The sequence below is a fragment of the Brassica napus genome, chromosome C2, assembly GCF_020379485.1.
Source record: "Brassica napus cultivar Da-Ae chromosome C2, Da-Ae, whole genome shotgun sequence".
Taxonomy (NCBI): Eukaryota; Viridiplantae; Streptophyta; class Magnoliopsida; order Brassicales; family Brassicaceae; genus Brassica; species Brassica napus.
In genome coordinates this window covers 27799877-27826721 of record NC_063445.1, presented here as the reverse complement: position 1 = coordinate 27826721, position 26845 = coordinate 27799877, and the positions used below count along the sequence as shown (strand labels likewise).

The following is a 26845-nucleotide window of genomic DNA, read 5'->3' as shown; positions in this document are numbered from 1 at the left end:
TCAACCCTCCAAGTGCCAGTCAAACCGCAATATAACCCTCGGCCATATTTATGTGTATTTGACTGTGTATAATTTTAACATTTTTTCAATACTAGGTCGTTTTGACGCTAATTTTTTAATGAAAAAAATTTGTTGAACCCCACCTTCATTGTGCATTTACGCAAGCTCCCATGTCCGAGAAAAACAAGGTCATTTCGTTTTAGAAATCTATATAATTGCGTTTGTTAAGTAAACAAATATATTTGTTGGCCGAGATGGTTATATAGCATGCACATGGTATTTAAGGTTCAAATTTCAAACCACGAGTTTAACAATTTTTTTTCATTAAAAAATTACCGCCAAAACGACCTAGTATTGAAAAATGTTAAAAGTATACACATTCAAATACACATAAATACGGTCGAGGGTTATATTGCGGTTTGACTGGCACTTGGAGGGTTGATCCGTAGGTTTTTGAGTTCGCGGATTAATTTGCAAAAAAAAACCACATTGAGGGTTTTTTTTGCAGAAAATCCTTTTTTTTACATCAAACTAATTAATTGTTTTGATTGTTGATAAAAAAAACTCAAAGCATAGGATCTAGGAAGGTGGGTCCCTCTAACTCCCACAAACACACTCACATTTGTCAATTCTCATCACTCATATTTTTCATTATTTTATTTTATTCATCTCTTTAACGGCCTATAAATTCAGCCCTAACGCCTTATTATACATAAACAAAAAATAAGTAAAAGAAAACAAATCTCAAAGAAAAAAATAAAATCATTCTTCTCCATGGCCACTTCCGTCGACAACCGCCATTATCCCAGCCTCACCTCCGCCATGAACGCCGGTGTCGTTCGCTCCTTCAAACCTCCTCCCGTTCCTTCTCGCTCATTCGACAGCCACCGTCACCAAAACGTTCAAACCGTCGTCAGAGAAAACGAGAACACCGACGGTTACGACTCAAGCGACGACGAGGACGAGAGCCACAACCGTAACGTCTCATACTACATGACAATGGTTCACAAATCCAACAGCGATTTAGAACCGTCGATTCTAGACTCCCGAGACGAATCCACGGCTGATAACTGGATCCACCGTAACTCCTCTATGGTGCGTCTCACCGGAAAACACCCCTTTAACGCTGAAGCTCCTCTCCCTCGCCTTATGCACCACGGCTTCATCACTCCCGTTCCTCTCCACTACGTCCGTAACCACGGACCTGTCCCAAAAGCCGACTGGTCCGAATGGACCATCGAAGTCACCGGACTTGTCAAACGTCCGGTGTTACTCACCATGGAACAGCTAATCTCTGAGTTTCCTAGCCGTGAATTCCCGGTCACTCTAGTCTGCGCCGGAAACCGCCGCAAAGAACAGGTCCTAAAATTTTAGGAGCCCTATTATTTAATATTCAAAATAAAATATTTTCTAAAATTTTCAAATGAATTTTTTTATTTAAAAATATTAATTTATTAATATAGAATTTATCTACATATAAACCATAACAATATATAAAATTCATCTAATATGTTTATTATTTTCATACACAGTATTTGTTTATTTTATTTTACATTAATTAATATTTGTAGACCACTCTACAAAAAGTGTATATATATATATAAAGTTCATAGTTTTAAAATGGGCCCCTAACATTGAAATGTTTCAACAGAACATGGTGAAGCAGACGATAGGATTCAACTGGGGCTCCGCCGGAGTCTCCACCTCTCTCTGGAAAGGTGTTCCTCTCAGCGAGATCCTTCGCCGCTGCGGTGTCTACAGCAGGAGAGGCGGAGCTCTCAACGTCTGCTTCGAAGGAGCAGAGGATCTTCCAGGAGGCGGCGGGTCTAAATACGGTACAAGCATCAAGAAAGAGATGGCCATGGATCCTGCGAGAGACATCATATTAGCGTACATGCAGAACGGTGAGCTTCTCACACCGGATCACGGGTTCCCGGTTCGGATCATAGTACCCGGTTTCATCGGCGGGCGGATGGTGAAGTGGTTGAAACGTATCATCGTCACGCCTCAGGAATCCGACAGTTATTATCATTACAAAGACAACAGAGTTCTACCTTCTCTTGTTGATGCTGAGCTGGCAAATGCAGAAGGTAAATTAATGTTTTACCTTTTTCTCACTTTTTACCGGGGTAATAATTTCTGATTACCTTCTTGTGTTGCAGCTTGGTGGTATAAGCCTGAATATATAATCAACGAGCTTAATATAAACTCGGTGATAACTACACCTGGTCACGAAGAGATATTACCTATTAATGCATTTACCACTCAGAAGCCGTACACGTTGAGAGGCTATGCTTACTCTGGTAATTAACTTTTTTACCATGGTAATTAAACTAAGAACTAAAGTAATCGATTAATTAATATTCTTGGTGATGGTTAAATAGGAGGCGGGAAGAAGGTAACGAGAGTGGAGGTGACTCTAGACGGAGGAGAGACGTGGAGTGTGTGTGAGCTTGACCACCAAGAGAAACCAAACAAGTATGGCAAGTTCTGGTGCTGGTGTTTCTGGTCACTTGACGTTGAGGTTCTTGATTTGCTTAGCGCTAAAGATGTAGCGGTTCGAGCCTGGGACGAGTCTTTCAACACCCAGCCTGATAAACTCATCTGGAACCTCATGGTAATCTCTCTCTTAATTTGTTTTAATATACTATTATAGAATAAAGAATAAAATAGTTTATTCTTTGTATATGAGTTAAATAACTAGAATATTTAGTTTATTCCCGTTTTTAGTATAAACTATTCGATTTTTTTTTTTGTATTTGTCTTCGTCCTACAAAGTTGGAACAACTGTCTATTGTTGATGATTTTTTAACGTGTTACCTACCATCTTGATACAACTCTAATCAACATGGAGCCAAGAAAAGTTCTTTAATTATCACTAGTGTACAATTCATTTTAGTGGTTAAGAATTATCATTGCCCTTCATGCGGGAAATGATAATTATTAAGAGTATACAATATTGAATAATATATTAAACTTTGAGAAGTCTTAATGCTACGGTATCCAGCTAATTTATCACACACAAGACAATGTCATAAGCTGTTTGACTAAAGCATTACTGATGTTGACTTGTGTTTCAACAGGGAATGATGAACAACTGCTGGTTTAGGATCAGAACCAACGTGTGCAAGCCTCACAGAGGAGAGATAGGGATTGTTTTCGAACACCCGACCCGACCCGGAAATCAATCGGGTGGGTGGATGGCAAAGGAACGTCAACTTGAGATATCATCAGAGTCAAACCCTACTTTGAAAAAATCAGTTTCATCTCCTTTCATGAACACTTCCTCAAAGATGTATTCAATCTCCGACGTTAGAAAACATAACTCAGTCGAATCTGCATGGATCATTGTTCACGGCCACGTCTACGACTGTACACGTTTCTTGAAAGATCATCCAGGAGGCATTGATTCGATCCTCATCAACGCAGGCACTGATTGCACCGAAGAGTTTGAAGCTATTCATTCAGACAAAGCCAAGAAGATTCTTGAAGATTACCGTATCGGTGAACTCATCACCACAGGCTACGACTCTTCCCCTAATGTCTCCGTCCACGGTGGCTCCAACGTAGCTCCTCTGTTAGCTCCCATCAAAGAGCTTGCTCCTCCAAAGAACATTGCATTGGTCAACCCACGTGAAAAAGTCCCAGTTAAACTCATTGAGAAGACATCTATCTCTCACGATGTTCGTAGGTTTCGATTCGCATTACCATCTGAAGATCAGCAGCTTGGTCTACCCGTTGGGAAACACATCTTCCTTTGCGCCAACATTAACGATAAGCTTTGTCTTAGAGCCTATACTCCGACCAGCACGGTCGACGCCGTTGGACATATCGACTTAGTCGTCAAAGTTTACTTCAAACAAGTTCATCCAAGATTTCCCAACGGAGGACTCATGTCACAACACTTAGACTCGTTATCAATCGGCGCGGTTTTAGACATCAAAGGTCCATTAGGGCACATCGAGTACAAAGGCAAAGGCAACTTCATGGTCAACGGTAAACCCAAGTTTGCCAAGAAACTAGCCATGCTAGCCGGAGGAACAGGCATTACTCCGATCTACCAGGTCATTCAATCTATACTAAGTGATCCGGAGGATGAAACCGAGATGTATGTGGTTTATGCAAACCGAACCGAGGATGACATACTTGTTAGAGAAGAGCTAGAAGGATGGGCTAATAAGCATAAGGAGAGGCTAAAGGTTTGGTACGTTGTTGAAATCGCAAAAGAAGGTTGGAACTATAGCACTGGGTTTATAACCGAAGATGTGCTTAGAGAACATGTCCCGGAAGGTTTAGAAGGCGAATCGCTTGCGCTGGCGTGTGGACCACCTCCCATGATTCAGTTTGCGTTACAGCCTAATCTTGAGAAGATGGGTTACAACGTGAAGGAAGATCTCCTGATCTTCTAAGAATGGTTCAAACTTTATATATAAGCAATAACAGTTATCGCTTTTGTAAATACTTTGTTATTTGGGTGCTTTTGTTAGAGTTTGTATTCCAAAATGTATAATGTACTGTATTTATGGTTTATGTTGTTGTTGATGATTATGGTATTTATAATGATAAATGATGAAAGCATCACGTAACTCAAAACTTTTCGTGTCTTGTCTTTAAATGGAGTTACTATGCTATACTGGTCGTCTAATAAGTGGTTATAGCTCAGACATCATATCATGTGTTTTTATTCAATCACGCCTGATAAACGTTTTGTCCTCTAATGCTGGGTTCCAAATTAGTTACCACTTGTGATTGATTGTGTTGCTTTCAATTGTCAGTGAAGAAAAAGATAGAAAAAACATACAAAACACGTTTAATGCAACTATATGTTATGAACCAGATTGTGGATGACTCATAACCAAGAGATTATATCATCGGCGGCCCAAAAAATAGAGAGTCGGCTAGCTTTTCCTTTTCCTTATGTCTTTTGTGTTTTCTTTTTTCCTAGTTGGATTATGATTTGTACTCTTTCCATTTATCTATGACGGTGTAATCTCCTATAAAACGAACCTCTATGTTATGAATAAAGATAGACTTTTCCATTACTTTCACAACACGTTATCAGCACGATTGATCTCTAAAACCCTAAGCTAAAATATCGACCATAAACTCTAAATCTCTCTCCATTGCTAAAACCATAATCTCTATCGATCACCTCTCTTTGATCATGACCCAGATCTGTATTTGACCACTGATCTCAACAAGATCGATCTGTGGACTGATCTCTGCAAGTTTCAGTACGCCTCAACTATTCCAGATTGTACGATCAGCCTGTTCCAGTCTGTGATCAAATTGTTCCAGATCTACGAGTTCTTTGACTGTAAGTACCAGTTCGCGTACCAACGATCCCGATAAGCTCAACCTAAGCTAAGTTTTCGATCTCTATCTGAATCTCCATCGATCTCTTTCTCTCTATCGATAAACCCTAATCACTTTCGATCTCAACTTGTACCCGATCTCAGCTCGCGGACTGCAAGAAAACAGTTTGGACCAGTCCGCGTAAGGTTCCAGTTTGTACCAGTCCACGTAAGCTCTTTCTCTTGGTGGTCCATTCAACCCATCAAAGGTTTAAGGTATACCTAAACTCTAAGAACCCAGAATCGAATGAACTAATGTTCAAATTGAAACCCTAAAATCTGTAAACCCTAAATTACGTGTGCATGGATTGTTTTATTTGATTGATTGAATGTTTCTTTGAGGTTTAAATCCGTGTGAGTTAGGATTGATAGTTTTTATAACCTGATTGAATGATTTGAGGTTTAATATTGCATGTTAGAATCTGTTATAATATAAACCCTAATTCGAATTGATAAACCCTAAAATAGAATCTGTGTATTGCATAACCCGAATTGAATGTTTTGAAGTTTCATATTATACTAGGTTGATAGTTTCATGATATAATCAACTGTTCCGAGGTTTAAGATTATTTGCTAGAAGTTGATTGATTGATAAAACCCTAATTTTGAATTGAAACCCTAAACCCTAATTTGCGTATTCCTAAAATCATATTGATTGATTCCATCTTGCTAATATCAGCCTTGAAACTGATAAATGTCAGCCTTGAAACTGATCACTACAAGAAAACAGCGATATTCTGACGGACATTCTGACGGAAAATGAAATCCTCGGAATATACCGAGGAATTTCCGAGGAAATTCTGAGGAAACACAAAATCGGGTTTCCTCGGAATTTCCTCGGAATATACCGACGGAATTCCGAGGAAACTTTAGTCCGTCGGAATATTCCGAAGAAATTCCGAGGAAAAATGTGTTCCTCGGAAAAAACCGATGAATTCCGAGGAAATATTATAGCCGTTGGAGAGCCGTTGGGGGATTTTACAAAATTCCGAGGAAATTCCGACGAACTAGCCTTTTCCGTCGGAATTCCGTCGGAATTTCCTCGGTATGTCGGCAGGATTTAAACTATAAATACAAGCACTCATCTTCCTCTTCATTCACTCCATATCTTCATCCTCCCTCTTACTCTCTTTACACACGAATTTGATTCATAAAAAACATATCTTCTTCAAATTATTTTCGTTCTTGGATCGATCGACCTCATTTGGATCCGAACACGAGATTGCTTACGGAAGAATACCAACGAGGTATAACCGAATTCATGGGGTTAGTTCACCGACAACCGGAAGCAAAAACATGTATGTTAAGATGTCCTTGCTTTAATTGTAAAAATAGAAAGGTTATTAAAGAGTGGGATGTTTGGACTCATCTATATTTGAGTGGGTTTACACGAAGTTACAAAATTTGGTATCATCATGGGGAAACTGATTATGAACATGGTAGTACTAGCGAACCTCAGCCAGCGGTTAGATTAGAAGAACCAATTAGAACGGATGTAGATTATGGTGTAGGTACTGAGCAGATGGTAAATGATCATTTTAGAGGGGAAGATTTACCCAATGCAGAAGCTAGGGGATTTTATGATATGTTGGATGCTGGAAAGCAACCATTGTACGAAGGTTGCAGAGATGGTCATTCAGCTTTATCATCTGCTACAAGATTGATGGGCATTAAAACAGATTATAATTTGGCTGAAGACTGTGTGGATGCGATTGCTGATTTTGTAAAAGGTATTCTACCCGAGGATAATGTAGCTCCTGGTTCATACTACGAGGTTCAGAAACTCGTAGCTGGTCTTGGTTTATCGTATCAGGTAATAGATGTATGCAGCGACAACTGCATGATTTATTGGAGGGCGGATGAACAGCGGGTTACATGCAAATTTTGTGGAAAGCCTCGTTATAAAGATACGAGTGGAAGAGTTCCAGTGCCATATAAAAGGATGTGGTATTTACCTTTGACGTAAAGGTTGCAGAGGTTGTATCTGTCTGAACGCACAGCGCAACCAATGAGATGGCATGCGGAGCACTCAACAGATGGTGAGATCAGACATCCTTCAGATGCAAAAGCGTGGAAGCATTTCCAATCAAAGTATCCTGACTTTGCGTATGAGAGAAGAAATGTCTACCTTGGATTATGTACTGATGGTTTCAGTCCGTTTGGCAAGAGTGGAAGACAGTATTCTCTATGGCCCGTCATTCTTACACCATACAACCTACCCCCAAACTTGTGCTTGCGACGAGAGTTTTTGTTTCTGTCGATTCTCGTTCCCGGACCAGAGCATCCTAAGAGATCACTTGATGTGTTTCTTCAGCCACTAATATATGAGTTGCAGCAACTATGGGCTCAGGGTGCTGAAACATACGATGTTTCGTGTAAAGAAAACTTTCAAATGCGGGCAGTACTAATGTGGACAATAAGTGATTTTCCAGCATATGGTATGTTGTCTGGATGGACAACGCATGGAAGGCTATCATGTCCATATTGTCAAGATAACACTGATGCTTTCCAACTAAAACACGGAAGGAAAACGTGTTGGTTTGACTGTCACAGGAGATTCCTACCACCTGATCATCCATATCGTAGGAGTAGGAATTTGTTTACGAAGAACAAGAGGGTGTTTGACAGTCCACCTCCGGAAATTTGTGGGAAAGATTTGAAGATACAACTAAGAGATTTTGGTGCAGAAAGGACGCCAGAAGTCGGTGGACATGAGCGTTTTCCGGTAGATGCTGTTGGAGAACTACATAACTGGCACAAAAAAAATATTTTCTGGGATCTGCCATACTGGGAGGATCATCTGCTAAGGCATAATTTAGACGTCATGCATATTGAGAAGAACTTTTTTGACAATCTCATGAACACGATCCTTAATGTTCAAGGTAAAACAAAGGATAATTTGAAGTCAAGACTGGATTTAGTCGATATATGTGCTCGTTCAGAACTTCATGTTGATGAGAATGGTAGGGCTCCTTTTCCCATATACCGACTTGATGCAGCGGGAAAAGATGCGTTCTTTGATTGGATTTCAAATGATGCGGAATTTCCAGACGGTTACGCATCAAATTTGCGTAACTGTATCGACAGAAAGGAAGGAAAGTTTACTGGCTTGAAAAGCCACGATTGCCATGTAATGATGCAGCGCCTCCTTCCGTTCGCCTTCAAGGAACTATTACCACGAAATGTTCATGAAGCAATTGCAGGGATAAGTGGTTTCTTCCGCGATTTATGCACGAGATCAGTGACTCTTGAAGGTATTGAAAATTTTAAGACTAACATAACCGTGATTCAGTGCAACCTTGAGAAGATATTTCCTCCCTCATTTTTTGATGTTATGGAGCATCTTGTTATTCACCTGGCAAGAGAATTGGAACTTGGTGGTCCTGTGCAGTATAGATGGATGTATCTGTATGAGCGGTATATGTTCCATTTGAAGAAGATGGTGAAAATTTTAAGTAGGGTGGAAGGTTCTATAGTCGCACAGATGATCAATGAAGAAACTTCAAACTTTGCCGAGTACTACTTTCCAGCAGAAGTTCATACCAAAAACATAAGACCTGCTCGGCATGATGATAGAGGCGAACGGGCAACATATCATGTTACGGTTCCAGACATTTTCACAGACGTTGGACGACTTAGCGGAAAACCAAAGGACCGTCGACTTACTGAGCAGGAGCGCAGTCATTTGCAAACATATTTGCTCACCAACTGCGAAGACATTCTTCAATATGAGAGGTAAATAAATGAGCTCACAAATTTTTATTTTAACAAGTTGAAATTTAAATCTTAATTAATGACATTATTGTCATCATATACAGGATTTTCATGGCAGAAAAACGGTTCGAGTATAGATACGCCACAGAGGATGAACTAGAAGAAATGAAGCAGAGAGAATTTACTGGATGGATGTTTACTTATGTGAGTGCTTTAAACAAATTAAAATATATTTTATCACATATTTATACTAATTCACATTTATTGATATAATATATATATATGTGCTATTAATAGGTGTCTGCTGGTTTGGCCAGAGGTGAAACATTTGACGATTGGATACGTGAGATGGTCGTTGGACCAAACTTTGTTGTGAAGTCATATCCAAGATTTTGTACTCGAGGATATGCATTCACAACTCAGAAAAGGAGACGTTCGAGTACGACTTATGATGCTGGCGTTTGTTCTGCATCAGGAGATGATGTATACTACGGACACATACAAGAGATTTTGGAAATCAAGTATTTGGGCATGGTTGGATTGCGATGTACTGTTTTCTATTGTGATTGGCACGACAACACCCCAGATCGAGGTGTGAGAACAGATGCATTTGGTGTTACATCAGTAAATTCGAGGCGAAAGCTGCAATATTATGATCCTTTCATTCTTGCTTCTCAGGCCGATCAGGTAATTAAATGTTAATTATTCAGAATGATTCATCATCATGTGTATTAATTTATAATTTTTCTAAATGTTACAGGTTTGTTATATCAAGTACCCCCGGGTAAGGAACAGAGATGATCCATGGGTTACTGTTACTAGACTCAACCCGAGAGGCCGAGTTCAGGGAAGTTTTGAGCTGGAAGACCCACTACAACCAAGCACATCCGGCAACTTAAGTGCAGCAGAAGATTTACCTGGAGTTGGCCTTGTAGTCGATTTAACCGATTTTGGAGAGGAAGCCGTCGTTCACGTAGAGGATGAACCAGTGATTGGAGAGTTTCACCAAGATCCAGATTCAGATTCATCTGGTGATGATGACTCGGAAACAGACTACCATTGAACTTAGTTTTTTTTTTTAAGAAATACCGAGGAAATTCCGAGGAACACTTGATATAACATCTTTCCTCGGATATTAGTTATTTGGTTTATCTACACAGATAATTGTGTTTTATTCCATGTTTAAACATCTGTTTCATGCATATTTGATCAAGGAATCAACACGGAAATAAGAAATTCACAAAACCCAAAAAATTGTTCAAGAACACGATTTCAGAATGTGGAGATTCGCGGAGTATACCTGTCTTAGGGTGAAGACGAGTGTAGGAATCAGGTAGAGCTCGAAAAATCAAGTGGAATAGAGCCCAAAATTGTTCAAATCGGATGATTATAGAGAGAGAAAGGGGGGGCGAATTATACGGGAAATCGGAGGGGATGAGAGTTCTAAGGTTTAGATCCAAAAAAGGTCGGGTTATACCTTATAATTCTGTTTTCCGAACACGCATCGATCGATGCATTTCTGAACAAATACGGATCGATCGATCACAATCTTACGGCCCGATCCATCTTTGTAATCGATCGATGCGTTTTTGAACAACAACGCATCGATCGATGTGTTTATAAAAAAACATACAAGCTTTTCCGAGGACATCCCGAGGAACAATTGAGATTCTCCATCGATCGATGGGATATTCTCATCGATCGATCACAATCTTACGGCCCGGTCCATCTTTGTAATCGATCGATGCGTTTTTGAACAAAAACCCATCGATCGATGTGTTTATAAAAACAAAAATTACGTTTTGAAACCCCAAACACTAGTTCCTCGGAATTTCCTCGGAATATTCCGAGGAAATTCCGAGGAAGAAGAGGGTTTCCTCGGAGTTCCATCGGAATACTCCGAGGAAATTCCGAGGAAATAGGGTTTTTAAACCGAAAACAACGTTTTGCCATTTGAATAACACCTATATAACCCTTATTAAGTGTCTTACGTTCATTATGAAGTCAAAAATTTGTTCCTTACCGTATAATTTACATTTTTCCGATTGTATGAACGAAATCTCACAACATAAGAGAAACACTTATACCTTTTAATGAACGGTAAAGGGAATACTTTCAATTAGTTTTGAAATTTGTGATTTCATGGTTTATGCTCATCTATACAAAGAATCCTCAATGGTATGCATTACAATTGTATAAGAAATGAAATACGGCAAAAAAAATTGATGTTTTGAAACCCCAAACACTAGTTCCTCGGTATTTCCTCGGAATATTCCGAGGAAATTCCGACGGATATTTTACTATCCGTCGGAATTTCCTCGGAATATTTTCATTTTACCGGGCAAATATTTTGCGAAAATTGAAATTAGAATTCCGACGGAATTCCGACGGAAAATGTCCGTCGGACCCTAGCTTTTATAACCACGAGCCCCTTCTTCTTCCCCATTTCTCTCTTTTTCCTCTGCGCGACTCCTCTCTTCTCTCCGGCGATTTCCCCCTGAAATCCGACGATATCTCCGGCGATCTCCCCCTTCTCTTACACAAATCATGTAAGGACCCTATCCCACTCTCTTAGGTTCTATTTGTTAGGTTTTTGTGTAGTTTTGATAGATTTTTGTTAGGGTGATTGGTTAGAATTGTGATTTGGTTGTATAATATGTTTAGAATTGTGATTTGGTTGAATAATTTGTTTTGTTGAATTGATTTAGAATTTTTTTATAATTTTTTTATTTTTTTGTATTTATAAAATCGATTTTTGTATATAAAATCGATTTTTCTATTTTACAAAACGATTTTTCTATATAAATTCTATTTTTTGGATTTTACAAAATCTTTTTTGTATATAAATTCGATTTTTTGGATTTTACAAAACATTTTAAATATCTATAAAACTTTTTTTTGTGATTAAAAACTATTATTTGGGATTTAAAAATATTTATTAAATATTTTTAATATATATAAATCTTTTTTGTGATTAAATTATTTGGGATTTTTTTTAAAAACAACATAAAATTTATATATTTCTCTATTTATTAAATATATTTTTTAAATTTACAGGTCTCATGATGATCAGACCCGGCCTCGACAGCGTCGTGGTCGTGGTGGTACGGGGAGCCAGTCTCGGGATTCCAGCCATTTTCAGGATTCCCCTTCGCCCCACAGCTCCAACCATACATCTCCCTCTGCTGCACCCGCTCATGCTCCTCTCGCTGCCGCTGCTGCATCCGCTCCTGTTCCTCCGGGTCCTCCGGGTCCTCCGGGAGTGATGAGTGTTGCGGAGTTGGTTCAACAGCCCGGTCGTGACCATCTTCCGTATCTCACTCCGTATCCACATGGACGGGGTCAAACATGGTAATTAAACATTTTTTTTTCTTTAAATTTGGATTCATTATTAACCGTTTGTTCTTTTTATTAGGTTCAACCGATCCGGGAACGGGATCAGCGCATGGATCAACCGTATGATGTACTCGGCCCTCGACAGTGGACATCCGACTTTCACTCACTTCCCTACCGAGAAGCAGGTTCTGTGGTTTCGTCAGTTTGCGGTAAGTATTCTAATTTTTTACTTATATTTTTAATCTTTAATATAAATTTTCTACTAATTGTGTTTTTTTTTTCAGCAAGAGTTCAACTGGAATTCCGATGAGACGCTCTTTATCTATCACCACTTCGTCCATAAAGTAATGGACAACTATGGGAAGCAGATCCACGAGAGGAAGAAGAAGTGAGAAATCAATAAGGTTCGATTTAATTTATTAAACAATTTTTTAATTTATTAAACTATTTTTTAATTTATTAAACTTTTTCTTTTTTTTTTATTAAAAGGTCCCAAAGTCGATGAACGACACGGTCTGGAAGGAGTTGTGTGCGCATTGGGATAAGGAAGAGACGAAAGAAACTTCTTCCACCAACTCCACCAACCGCAGGAGCGACCGTAAAGGGAAGGGCATCTACAAGCATAACTTGGGTGCTCAATCTATTGCCACTCTCGGAGATCGCATGGTAAGTTCAACCGCTTTTTCTTCAATTATTTGAGTTTCAGAATATAAATTTATTGTGCATTTCTTCTAATTTCTAATGTTTCTTTAATTTATGTTTTTTTTCAAGGCGGAAGAAAATGATGGCGAGCCGGTTGATGATCTCGCCCTAATGAGGAGGGCGTATACCAACAAGAAGACCGGCCAGATTGATGTCTGTCTTGTGAGGGACGTGGTCGACCTGGTCCAAACTCAGGTGGTAGACGAAGTGTCTCAGCTTCAAACCGAGGATGACGCTTCGACGGCTTCGACCAACTTGTCCCGGTTTCGAATCAACGAAATCGTTGAATCCGTAAGTTCTTTTTTTTTTAAAGTTCAATTCATTTATTTCTTGGTTTAAATTTCTAAATTTGGCTTTTTTCTATTCAGTCGGTTCCAAAGAAGAAGGGACGTTTGGTCGGTTTGGGTCGTCGCACCCGGTCGGTTCCTCCTTCTTCTGCACCACCAACGCCCTTTGTTGATCCAGAAGTACTTACGGCTCAGTTGAAGGACAAAGATGATCGTATATCTTTGTTGGAGACCCAGATGGCGGCTCAACAGGCGGGCTATGAGGCACAGAGGAGGCTGAACCAGCAAATGATGGAGATGATGCAGAGGATGTACCCGAACGAGGTGTTCCCGGACGTGCCAGACCCGTAGTTTTTTTTTCCACAAACTCAGAATGTTTTATTTTAATTTGTGAAACTTTGAATATTAATTAATATGATTTCAATTTTACTTTTAATTTCACATTTTCGAATTTAAATTTCAGAAATTTTATTTTTTTAAAAAAATTAATATTTTTTACATTCCGAGGAAATTAATTATATTTTTCACTCGATCGATGCGCTTGTGGACATAAATCCATCGATCGATGCGTTTATAAAAAAAAGTTCAGAATTTTCCGAGGGACCTGTTCCCTCGGTTTATTCCGAGGGAACAGTTCCTCGGAATAAACCGAGGAAATAGTCCGTCGGTATATTCCTATCGATCGATGTATATATGTCCAAACACGCATCGATCGATGAACTTCCGAGGAAATATCCCGACGAAGTTCTCCCTCGGTATATTCCGAGGACATTTCCGACAAACTAGTGATCCTCGGAATTTCCTCGGAAATTTATTTCCTCGGAATTCCGTCGGAAATTTCCGAGGGATTTCCGAGGAAAGAAGAAATTCCGAGGAATTATTTCCGACGACGTGTTTCGTCGGTATGTCGTCGGAATAACGATATTCCGACGAAATTCCGACGATTTTTTCCCTCAAAATCCATGATGTTTTCTTGTAGTGGATTAATAACATTGATAGAATCAACCTTGAAACTGATTGTTTTGTTTTTTCATGATTGAAACCCTATTTTTGGATCGAAACCCTAAATTGTGTAATGCTTAAATCCGTTTGATTATTTTTGATTATTGATCCAATTGCTAGTCTTGATAAAACCTAATTGAATCTAATTGTTAGTCTAGCTAAATCTCATACCTGAAACTGATTGATTAATTGCTAAACCTTGATTGAATGTTTTAATATTACCCTTGCACATATAGAATCCGATTGCTAAGAATGAGTGCATCATATCTACTTGGCCGTGTGGCCAGTTTGCATCATATATCATCATGACCAACATGTTTATGTTATGCGCATGATCTGATTATTATCACCTTTGCATGATCTGATTGTTTTAAATTGAGGTTCCATAATTCCACTCCTGTACATATAGAATCAGTATGCTAGGTTTGCATTATAACCACATGGCCGCATGAAAACATATAAAAATTGCTTGTTTGGTCGATACCCTTGCTTGATAAATCTGTGTGACTTATTATGCATCATATACTTTGGTCGTGTGGCCTTATTGCATTATATCACCTTTGGCCGTGTGGCTTGTTTGCTTATTAGAAATGTATTGGCCTGATAGCATGTCTTGTTTATGGCCGTATGTTAAATATTTTATGAGATCTAAAATTGATTGATATATGATTTGAGATGTCGAAAATCAACTTGGATTTTGCTGCCCTAAATCTCTCAGGAGATAATTATTTGAAATGAGCACTGGATACTGAGTTTATCCTAAAGTCAAAGGACTTGGTGAATGAATCACAAAAGGCGATAATGCCAAATGAGAAAGATTGATACATGGCAATATTAATTATTAGCCATCATCTTATTAAGAGTCTCAAAGATCAGTATCTGACTATAGAGAATCCTCTAGACCTTTGGACAGAGTTAAAAAATCGAGATATGATCACCAAAGAATGGTGTTCTTACCAAAGGCCCTATTTGATTGAAGGAATCCCAGAATCCCAGAATCCAGGACTATAAGTCCGTGGATGAGTCTATTGCTAGTTGGGCAAAATAATGGATTACTGATGAGAAACAGTGAATTGAGACCTCCTAGATTAACCTCATTATCTGATACCAGTAAGGCCGCAGAAGAAAAAAAAAGGTAACGACGTCCAGAATGATAGACCACACGACCATGGCCGTGGAGGGTGGAAAGGACGTGGCCATGGCCACTATAAAATATTTGGCCGCGGGAATCACTATGGAAGAGGCCGTGGGTATCAACCTAATTTGAACCATGGTCAAGGCAGTGGCCGTGCACTACAAGAGAACATGAGCTTAACGACTACAATATTAGTAGTCTATTGGTCGTAATATAGGCTTTACGACCAAAAAAGATGATTGGTCGTTAGAAGCTGGTCGTAAATAATTATTCGAGGCACATTGGTCGTAAAGTTACGACTAAAAACTTTAGTCGTAAAGCAGACGTAAATGTACGACTAAGTAAATTGGTCGTAAGTTCAACGTAAAAGAATTAGTCGTACATGTGACGCACAATTACGTCTCGCGAATTAGATGTATATAGGTCGTAAACTTACGACCAATTTGCTTCTATGTCGATGTTTATTAGTCGTGATATAACGACTACTTTACATCGACCTTAGATGTTCATTGGTCGTAAATTAAGCCTTTTATTTATTTATTTTAGAATTTTGTATTTGATTACGAATTTAATATATTAATTAAAATCAAATATTTAAATTTATTTTATTTTAATTTTTCAATTTGATAAAATTAAAAGAAAATATCTAACATTCAGAAACATAATAGTATCCATAATATAAAACATTCATAATACTAATTAACTAAAACCGAAAAAACTAAGTGTTAAGGTTTATTTCGTCGAAGAGGTCGGAGCTATGCTCATCCGCACGTCGCTCTAAATCTGCCTGCTCTGCCGGAGTGGGCTCGGGGACAAAGCTCGGACGTAGAGACTGCCACCTAGAGGCAAGAGCCGGGTTGATGTTTGGGGTTGTCTCTATCATCAAATCGAACATATTTGCCATAAATGCAAATTTGTCCCTGTGGTCAGCTATGAATTCTTTGGCCGCAGTCAAATCCCTACGAAGAGAAGATTCTTTTTCCATTCTTGCAGCGTGTTCAGCTCTTGCCATCGGGACATCGTTGACAGACCCGATCCCGATAATACGTCCCCTTTTCTTTGGGGCAACCTTCAATTAATAAATAGATATTTAATTAGTACATATGTAAAACTAACTTAAAGAATAAAAAATGTAAATAAACATATATATTTAAGAGATCAAATTTTTAACCTGCTCAAAAATTTTGTCTTGTTCGATGGTGGACAGCTGGACCGGTGCACCTTCCGGATTTTGTTGCGACAACTGAGTCTGGACCTCCTGGATGCGAGCCTCAATAGTGTTGTAGATCCTCTCTGCTCGAGGATGCGAGAAGGTGCCATCAGAATGCTGGTGTGTCGTCTTGTAAATTCGGGGCAGAGATGGTGGTGCTCCTTCTTGGGCGGCATGTATAAAAAAAAATTTAAATTTAACTCTCTCATTAAATAAATAGTCAATTAATATATATTTAATAAAAATTAAGAAAGATCGAAGACTTACAATTTGTAGTGCCCTCCCAGCGTGTGGAATCTGTCCGGAAGTATGAGGTACTGGCAGGTTACCATCATCATCGCGGGTCAACCGAGCTGTAGAGCAAGTGAGAGACCTCTGAACTGACTTCGGCAAATTCCAATAAGCCTTCAAGCCCTTCCAAACGTCATTGCTGAGGTATGCTTCTTTTTTGGCGTCCCCCAAAACCTTCCACTTCTCCTTCCAATCACCAACAATGTTCTTTAGGCGAGCCATCGCCTTTTTGTAAAACTCTTCCTACACCTTTTCGTTGACAGCAATGGACTAATTCCATTTTCGCTACAATAAAAAAAATTAAATTAAAAAAATAATTATTTTTTAAAATAAACAATAAAAAATTATATTTAAAACTAACCGCGAAGCACTTGAACCAAGTCCTCCGAACGTGGTCAGGTGTAAGAGACCAGTTCGGATGCGCTTCCCAGAAGTTTGCCCTGATGATATCTCCAACGCTCTGTCCTACACAATTGTCCGTCAAAAACCTACAAAATTTGAAAGAATACATATATTTAGAGCAATTGTATAATTAGTATATATATTTAAATGTAATTAAAACTTTAATAAATTAAAAATTACCAGTAAGTGTGGGATGGTCGATCTGGGTTGATGATTCGTAAACCTTCTCGTCCCAGCATCTGGAGAAGGTCTTCCACTGTATATCTTGCATATGGTGCATTCGGTGGCACCATCAAATCTGGATAAACAAACGCAAGAGCCGGAGCAGCTGCGGAAATCGCTGCTTGGGCTTCTTCGACTTGGGCAACGAAATCGCTATTTTATGCCAATATATATATCATTAAAGAGTACTATATATATATATGTATATGTGTGGTAAAAATATGTAACGGCCAAATTAATTTTAATTACCTTTCAAATGCCTCAATCTCCTCGCAGTTAAGAAGTATATATGTGTGGGCACTATGAGCATCATCTTCACTCGACCACCAAACTTCTTTCAATTTCCCACCTAGACGTCCAATCTGACATAATATGTCTGGAACATCTTCAACATTATATGTCGGCATAACACCACCATCATCATATATGCTCGTAGTCGTTTTCCTTGTTCGGACTTGGGACCCAAATTAGTACGACGTGAAGTGAGATGTTTCCTCATTCAAACTCCCCGCAACTATTGAACCTTCCACCCTAGCCAGATTTTTGGCTTTCCCTTTCAAATATTTCATGGCTCGCTCGTAAGGATACATCCATCTGTTATGAACAGGTCCACGAAGCAATGCCTCGTACGAAAGGTGGACAACTAAATGTTCCATGACGTCAAAAAATGACGGAAGAAAAATCTTCTCCAAGTTGCACATCAAGATTGGGATATTCTCATCAAGTTGTCTGATGACATCTACAGTTAAGGTGCATGCATTAAGATCTCTGAAAAAATTTCCGATGCCTGCAAATGTACAAGCCAACGTAAGATACTTTTCATAAGTTTTTTTCCAAGAAGAAGTAATAATAGCTTTATTTGTTACCTGCAAGTACCTCGTGAACATTTTTTGGAAGCAACTCCGCAAATGCAAATGGTAGAAATCGTTGCATAAACACATGACAGTCATGGCTCTTCATCCCTGAAAACTTCTGTCCCTGCTGATCAACACATCTTGATAGATTTGAAACATATCCATCAGAAAAGTTCACATCTGATGCCACCCACTTGAACAACGCTGCTTTTGCTTCTGCTGACAATCTGAAAATGGGAACCGGAATTTTCCTATCGTTTCTAATATGCAGCTCAATCCTAGAAAATAATGCAGGCAAATCCAACCTTGAGTTCTTGTTATCTTTTGTCTTCCCGAGTACGTTCAACAATGTATTGATGATGTTGTCAAAGAAGTTCTTCTCTATATGCATCACATCAAGATTGTGGCGTAGAAGTAGATTTTTCCAATATGGAAGTTCCCAAAATATACTCTTCATGTGCCAATTATGCTGTGTCCCGTAACCAGCTGACATATTTGCAGTAGTATGCCAATTACCCCCTTTCTTGACTGTGTCTTGTGCACCATAGTAATCAATATCCTTCTCGATTTCCTCTCCAGATAAATATGGCGGAGCGGTGTCTCGTACAACCCTTTTTGACTGAAACAATTTTTTGTTCCTTCGGTACGGATGATTAATGGGAAGAAATCTCCGATGACAATCAAACCAGGACGTCTTCCTACCATTTTTCAGCTGAAATGCGTATGTGCTTCCCATACAATAAGGACAAGATAGCCTTTCATGCGTCGTCCAACCTGACAACATCCCGTATGCAAGAAAGTCACTAATGGTTCACAAAAGAACTGCTCGCATTGTAAAGTTTGTTCTCGTTGAACAATCATATGTCTGCACGCCTGTTGACCATAATTCCTTCAATTCTTCTATCAAAGGCTGTAGAAAAACATCAAGGGACCTCTTCGGATGCTTTGGCCCATGTATCAATATACTCATGAAAAGCAATTCCTTTCCCATACACATCTCTGGTGGAAGGTTGTATGGCGTTAAGAAAACTGGCCAAAGCGAATATTGTCTTCCAAACATTCCAAATGGACTAAAGCCATCTGTGCAGAGCCCAAGATAAACGTTGCGGGGGTTGCTTGCAAAATCAGGTTACACCGAATTCAAGTGTTTCCACGCTTTTGCATCAGAGGGATGATTGATCTCGCCTTCCTTCTGAGTATGTTATGCATGCCATCTCATCGCTGCTGCCGTCTTTTCAGATTGATATAATCTCATCAATCTATCCTTGATAGGTAAGTACCACATCCACTGGTATGGCACCCTATTCCGCCCACGTCCTTGCAGTTTATATCGTGGCTTCTTGCAAAATTTACACTCTAACAATTCTGCATTTTCTCCCCAGTATATCATACAGTTGTCTATACACACATCAATCATCTCCGAAGGTAAACCAAGGCTATGAACCAGTTTCTGAATCTCATAATAAGATTCAGCACACTGATTATCTTCAGGCAAATACTCTTTAAACAACTCAGCCCATGCATCCATACAAACTTCAGGTAAGTTATGATCAATTTTGATATTCATCATCCTAGCTGCTAATGATAATTTAGAAAGACCTTCTCTACAACCTTCATAAATTGGCTCATTAGCTGCTGCTAGCATCTCATAAAATCTTTTTGCATCCAAATTAGGCCCCTCTACATTTTCTACCTCCTCTATTACTGATCTTGTTTCACGAAATGCATCTGTAACCATATCATGCATCCTATCATGATCTACCATATGATCCTCTTGAAGGTTAAAACTTTCATAAGGTAAATGTGGTTCCTCTCTGTTACGAACATTTTCAACTTGATTACTACTACTAGCTTCATTCCTATTATCAGTTTCTCCGTGGTTAAACCAGTTATAGTAATGTGGAGTAAAACCTCTATTTACTATATGTTTCCAAACCGTTTCACTAGCAGCAAACTTGGTATTGTTGCATTTACGACAGGGACAAAACATTTTACCCATTTCTAGTGTGAGAGACGTTTGTCCAGCGTGGTACATGAACATCTCTGCTCCGTTGAGAAATTCTTCTGTTACTCTTCCGCTTGAATCTTTATGCGCATACATCCAACTCCGAAGCTCATAGATATTTCTAGACATTTTTTTTTACACTTTCTCGTTTTTTTTTTGTGCATCTTAAGAATGAGGGAGAAGATCATATTCATAGGGAAATTTCGATTTTGGGTTTACAACGAATTTACGTTTGATAATAACGTAACCACCAATGTGCAACTGCATTCCTCGTAAATTGGTCGTTAATCAGATGGTACAGCGTCGATGTTTCTTAGTCGTATATTTACGACTACTTTACGACTACATTAAAGTGTAGTCGTAAACGAGAAGTTAATTTACGGCCAATTTGCGACGATAACTATTAGTAGTAAAATTACGTCTAAGTTACGACGAACATTCAGGTAGTCGTAACTTAGTCGTAAAGTCGAAGGTAATTTACGACTGCACATTTAAAGTCGTAAATCGTAGTCGTTACTCCCACGTTTTCTTGTAGTGGTGGTATATCCTTTAAACCACAAAGCTCAACCAAATCAGTGTGCCATAGATGTGGAATGGGGAACCATTGGGCTTAGATATGAAGGACTCCCAAAGAAAGTCTGAAAGGGAAGAATCCTGAAACCCACTTGGTCCATAAAGATGGTGAAAATAATTTCGAACATGATCAAGATGATCCTATGGAATATGAGACTTATTATTGCCTAAAAGAATCAAGTTGATAATCTGATTTCGACATCAAACTTGTGTGATTGCTTTGCTTGTATGCTTTCTCTGATTTTTATCTATTTGAATTTATTTCTATTACATTGTCTGCTTAGATTAAATGAATGAATGATTTTTCTATATGAGTACACTGAAAAATGCCAATATAAGTACTAAAGCAGATATCGCCAGTCTGAAAGAAGACTATGGCTAGTCTAATATATTATTGCCTAAGGGTATGCATCTACAAATCAGTGATGTCTTATATTCACCCAGCTCTAAGAGCAGCAGCCTATTGAGTTTTAAAGATATAAGAATGAATGGTTTCCATATTGAAACAATGGGTGAAGAAAACAAAGAGTTCCTTCAGATATATGTATAAAATCGCCCAAGGCCATAATAAGTCCTAAAGACTATATATGCATTCTCTACTGACCTAGACTATGCATAGATCAGTATGATAGAGGTTAAAAGCCTGCAAAAATATACACTTTATGGCACGACCGGATTGACCATCCTGGTCCAAACATGATGCAAAAATTGATATTCAAAAGGCACACATTAAAAGATAAGAAGAGTTATCCCAAAGAATCTCACGTGTGTAGCATGTACACAAGGGAAACTCATTAGGCCATCACCAGTAAAACGGCTACGAGCCCCTTTTTCATAATAAAGACTATATGTCTAGATAATACTGGTGAATACCTGTCCCAAGGGTTTAAATGATTATGGTATGTCCATGGGGTAAGTGTGGATAATTCTGTGATACATGTCCATACCAAGAACGGCTTGGCCGAAATCTTTTAAAACGCAAATAGCTGATTGATATATCATAACTTATGAGGTCAAAACTCTCATTCACAGCTTGGGCCACACGAAATTTACATGCACCTAAGTTAATACGCATCAGACCATTTAGTGAGCATAGATATCCCCTATCATAATTATTAACGGGTCAAGAGCCAGACATACCCCATCATAAGACATTTGGATGTGATGTCTATGTACTAATTGCTCCACCACAGAGAACTAAGATGGGACCTCAAAAGGAGGATGGGGATATATGTTGGATATGATTCTCCCACAATAATAAAGTACTTTGAGCCAACTATGGGTGATTATATTTGAGGCCAGGTACACGGATTATTTTAAGACCAGGAGGAGAAAAATAATAAAGCTGGTAAAAGAATGGTAAAAGAAATAGAATGGAATCAACCATCAATGTCTTGGAAAGATCCTCGGACTAAAGAATGTGAAATAGACGTCCAAAGATTATACATTTACAAAGCTATCTAATCAAATGCCATACACATTTGCTGACCCGAAAAAGAATGACTAAGTCATATATAAACCAGCTTGTAAAACACCAACAAATTTGATGTCCAAGAAGAGACACAATCAAGTTGCTACAGAGTATAGACAACGTATGAAACGTGGTAGACCAATAGGTTCCAAAATATAAGAATCCTCGGAAACAAAAGAAATGTGCAGAGAATGATAATCAAAATCCAAATCCGAGGTTACTAAGGAAACCATCCCAGACATGGAGATAAGGTCGGTCGGCTCTAAGGTACATGTACCAAACAATGTAGCTTAGGACGCCAAGCTGCAAAGTATTAAAGGTCCTTATAATAATGAATCTCAATCGATTATATCATGTCTGGAACATAATGGAACCAATAAGGAATGTCCACATAAGATGATTTATTTGCATACAAGGTAGCACTTGAATTTATGAATATAAGCGAGGATCATGAACCCACGTCAATATAAGAGTGCACTCGTAAAACAGATTGGATTGAATGGAAACGTGGGGTTAAATAGTTTAAAGAAGAAAGGTGTATTTGGCCATATGATTAAGACGCCATATGAAGTTAAAACCAGTGGATATAAATGGGTCTTGTGAGAAATAGAAATCGTGAGATATAAAGCTGATGTTGCACAAGGATTCTCACAAAGACAAGTAATAGATTATGAGGAGACATACTCCCATGTGGTGGATGCAACTACTTTTATATTTCTCATAAGTCTGGCTATATAAGAGAGAAAATTAGACTTGCAACAAATTGATGTAGTGACTGCATATTTATATGGTCCACTGGATAATGAAAGTACTATAGGGTATTGAGCTGAAAGAACAACAAGTTCTCGAGAACAATATTGATAAAGTATATGATCTGAATATCCTAGGAACCTCTGGATACAATTTCCCAAACAGTTGAATATCCCAAGAAAGAGTTTGAGATGAAAGATCTTGGAAAACAAAGTTTTGTTTGGGATTACAGCTTGAGTACATTAACAATGAAATCCTTGTGCATCAAATATTATACACAGAAAAGGGTACTCAAGAGATTTAATATGGACCAGTCTCACCCATTATCTAGTACATGGGCGTGAGATCACTTGTTTTGGACACTGATCCATTCAGTCCAAAGGTGGATGATAAAGAAGTCCATTTAGTCCTGAGATGGACGATGCAGAAGTCTTGTTTTAGATACTGATATGTTTGGTCCATAAGAAGGACGATGAAGAAGCCTTTGATTTTGGTTTATTTTATACTAACCAGCCCAAAGAGGGGTTATTTGGTTTTGTTGATTTGTTTTTCAGACAGGTTATCTTTTACACATGGTGGTACACGCATATCACAGCAACATCATCCAAGATTTCGTGTGTGTGTATTTGAGGTCGATGACTCAATATGTTCGATCAGATTGTGGCATGTCTGATGGTAAAGAAGAACCAACTATCATGTTCGAGGACGAAACATATTCTGCCCAAGATCTTCATCACCCACGGATTGCAGAAAATTGGAGAGGTCCAAGGGACCTTCAGTAATATCCAAATCAGGGGGAGTAATGTGTGTTGTGCTCTTTTTCCTTCACCATGGTTTTGTCCCAATTGGGTTTTCCTGGTAAGGTTTTAATGAGGCAACATTAAAGCACATTACAAGCTCTAACTGGTTATGGCATCCAATGGAAAGTGTTATGAACCAGATTGTGGATGGCTCATAACCAAGAGATTATACCATCAGCGGTCCAAAAAAGAGAGAGTCGGCCAGCTTTTCCTTTTCCTTATGTCTTTATGTTTTCATTTTTTCTAGTTGAATTATGATTTATATTCTTTCCATTTATCTATGACGGTGTAATCTCCTATATAAGGAATCTCTATGTTATAAATAAATATAGACTTTTCCGTTACTTTCACGACACTGTACATTGTCTCTTCCGTACAAGAAAGGTGAAAAGATCTAAAGTGGAGTTTCGATTTGTCCCGACAAGATTTGTGGTTTGTATGCATTTTACTTTAATACAAGAACAGCTAATAATGAGAGTAATAAAGTACTTTTCATATTAGCTAAGAAGAGAAAACATGATCGATCAACGTGATTAAAGACTTAATGTCATGAATTATACTACTTCAGTGGACAGTGATTATCACTAGTCATTTTGAAATTGAATACTTCGAATATTTTCTTGGTATCAAAACTGAATTACATGTAAATCTAGTAGGTAGTTAAGAGTTTATGAGTCAGACACCCTGCTAATTTAGTTTATAAGTGTATGCGTAGTAGTGTACATATGTGTGTTCTTGTTAATAATATAGTTCCAGAGCCATGCATGCTATTCTTTTTCTTCACAACATATTGGGCACTCATAATTTTTTTTTTTTTTTGAAATGCCCTACGGCCTGGTCAGGTCGGTTCCAGAGAAAACATACGTATTGAATCTCATAATTTAAAATCTCATATAGACTAATATATGCAATTTGTCTATATATCAACTTCCAGTTTTAAACATAAAGTATCTCAAAAATCGAATCGATATCCATAAAGAAGTATAATAAAAATATATATGTCGGTCTCGAATCGCCTCAACAATGTAAAATGGAGAATGAAAACAATACACATACGTTACGTTTTTGTCTTCGATTATTTACATTATTACATACACTATATTCTAACGCATCGATCTCATACGATATATATTCTAAACGCTTTGATCCAAACTATAAATTTCTCCTACCATTTATTTTATGAAAATTCTTCAAATGCTTAGGGGCTGTTATAAACCATCGACCCATTTATCAGCCCGTGTAGCAAGACGGGTCAAGCCCATCCGCAGGATCATACTGGCGCCTATCTACTCTTGTGTTTATCTACATTATAGTTGGTGTTTATCTTACGTATTGCTAGTCATTATCTAGTTAAGGATAAGTACGATCTCATGTCGATCCAGTACTTAGACCGTCATTACCATATGTATATAAAAACCAGTTGGTCGACCTAATAATACACACAAGTTCCCTCTTCATTCACAACACGTTATCAGCACGACCTTGTCTCTAAACCCTTCCAAAAATCCACCACCTATAAATCAGAAACCAAACGATCTCTTGCTATTTTCCAGCGACTCCTAAAGCTCTTCCAGTCGCCTCCTTTTCTCTCTGTCAGCAAACAGCAGCAGCTCTCTCTCCTCACAGACCGTTCAACTCATCACAAAAGGTTCAAGTATCTTCAGAAAACTCAAAACAAAACCAAAAAGGATTTAAACCCTCAACCGCATACATACAGCTACATCTAGCCGTATGTCTTTGCAGAATAAAATTTAAAACCCTAATCTATTTTCAAAGCTTAAATCTCGTCTTGTTTCACCCTGTTTAAGCTTGTTTGGTTTTTTTTTCCTGATGTGAGTTAATTGCTAGAACCTTTTAGGTTGACAATTACACCAAATTTTTTTACATATCCGACTGCTGCATCAACTTAATCTGATTGTTTGCTTGCATTAGAAACTTGTTCTTGAATGTTTAAAGTCTTTCTCTGATATGTTGAAATCGACTAGAACCTGTCTCAAATTTGAAAGAATTTTTTTTAATATTTTTAAGATAAATCCGATTTTTCTTATAGATAAATCTGAAATTTTTAAAGATAAATCCGATTTTTTTGATAAATCCGACTGAAAACAATATATTATATATTTTAATTCGATTTTCATATTTTTTTTAAAAAAAAAACCTTATATCTTTATCTTAAATAAAAAAAATAGGATTTTCAGCATTTATCAGAAAAATATCGATTTATTTTTTTTCCTAATCCTACTAGGAATAGGAATTGCTAGTATTTATCTGAAAATAAATAAATTTCGGATTATTACTGATATACTAGCATTATCAAATCATTATATTTAATCTGATAAATATCGAAAACAAATAAAAGTAAGAAATGATTGCATTTTTTTGAAAATGTATACTAATCTGATTTCATGCATGGATTTAACTTTATCTCGATTTTGTATAGGTTTAACTTTACCTTCCTCATATCACATGAAATCATCTGATTAGGATAGATCATTCATACTGATTAGTTTACTTTCATGTCGAAAATTGATAAAACTGATCAGATTTCATGCAATGGATTTAACTTTATCCTAGATGTATAGGTTTAACTTTACCTTCCTGCATATACATGAAATCGTTTGGATCATTGAAAAAAAAATATTGTTATTTACTTGCATTGCTTGTATCCGACTGAAAGAGTATGTGAATGATCCGATTATTTTCTTACTAATGGGGATAAACTACAAATATTTTTCAG

The 26845-nt window shown here is 38.0% G+C and overlaps 1 protein-coding gene across 1 annotated transcript; it reads left to right on the top strand.

Moving 5' to 3' along the window:
- Nucleotides 1-600: 600 nt before the first annotated feature.
- On the top strand, nt 601-4593 carry LOC106411852 (nitrate reductase [NADH], clone PBNBR1412-like). Its single transcript, XM_013852696.3, has 5 exons — nt 601-1359; nt 1652-2090; nt 2163-2303; nt 2385-2617; nt 3084-4593. The coding sequence occupies exons 1-5, from the start codon at nt 775-777 to the stop codon at nt 4407-4409; spliced, it is 2724 nt and encodes a 907-aa protein (XP_013708150.2). The 5' UTR covers nt 601-774; the 3' UTR covers nt 4410-4593.
- The last annotated feature ends 22252 nt before the right edge of the window (nt 4594-26845 follow it).

Excerpts from the sequence above, each read along its gene's own strand:
- LOC106411852 (XM_013852696.3), top strand. The coding sequence starts at position 775 with ATGGCCACTTCCGTCGACAACCGCCATTATCCCAGCCTCACCTCCGCC. Across the intron at positions 1,360-1,651 it reads GAAACCGCCGCAAAGAACAG|AACATGGTGAAGCAGACGAT; the intron begins GTCCTAAAATTT and ends ATGTTTCAACAG. Across the intron at positions 2,304-2,384 it reads GAGAGGCTATGCTTACTCTG|GAGGCGGGAAGAAGGTAACG; the intron begins GTAATTAACTTT and ends ATGGTTAAATAG.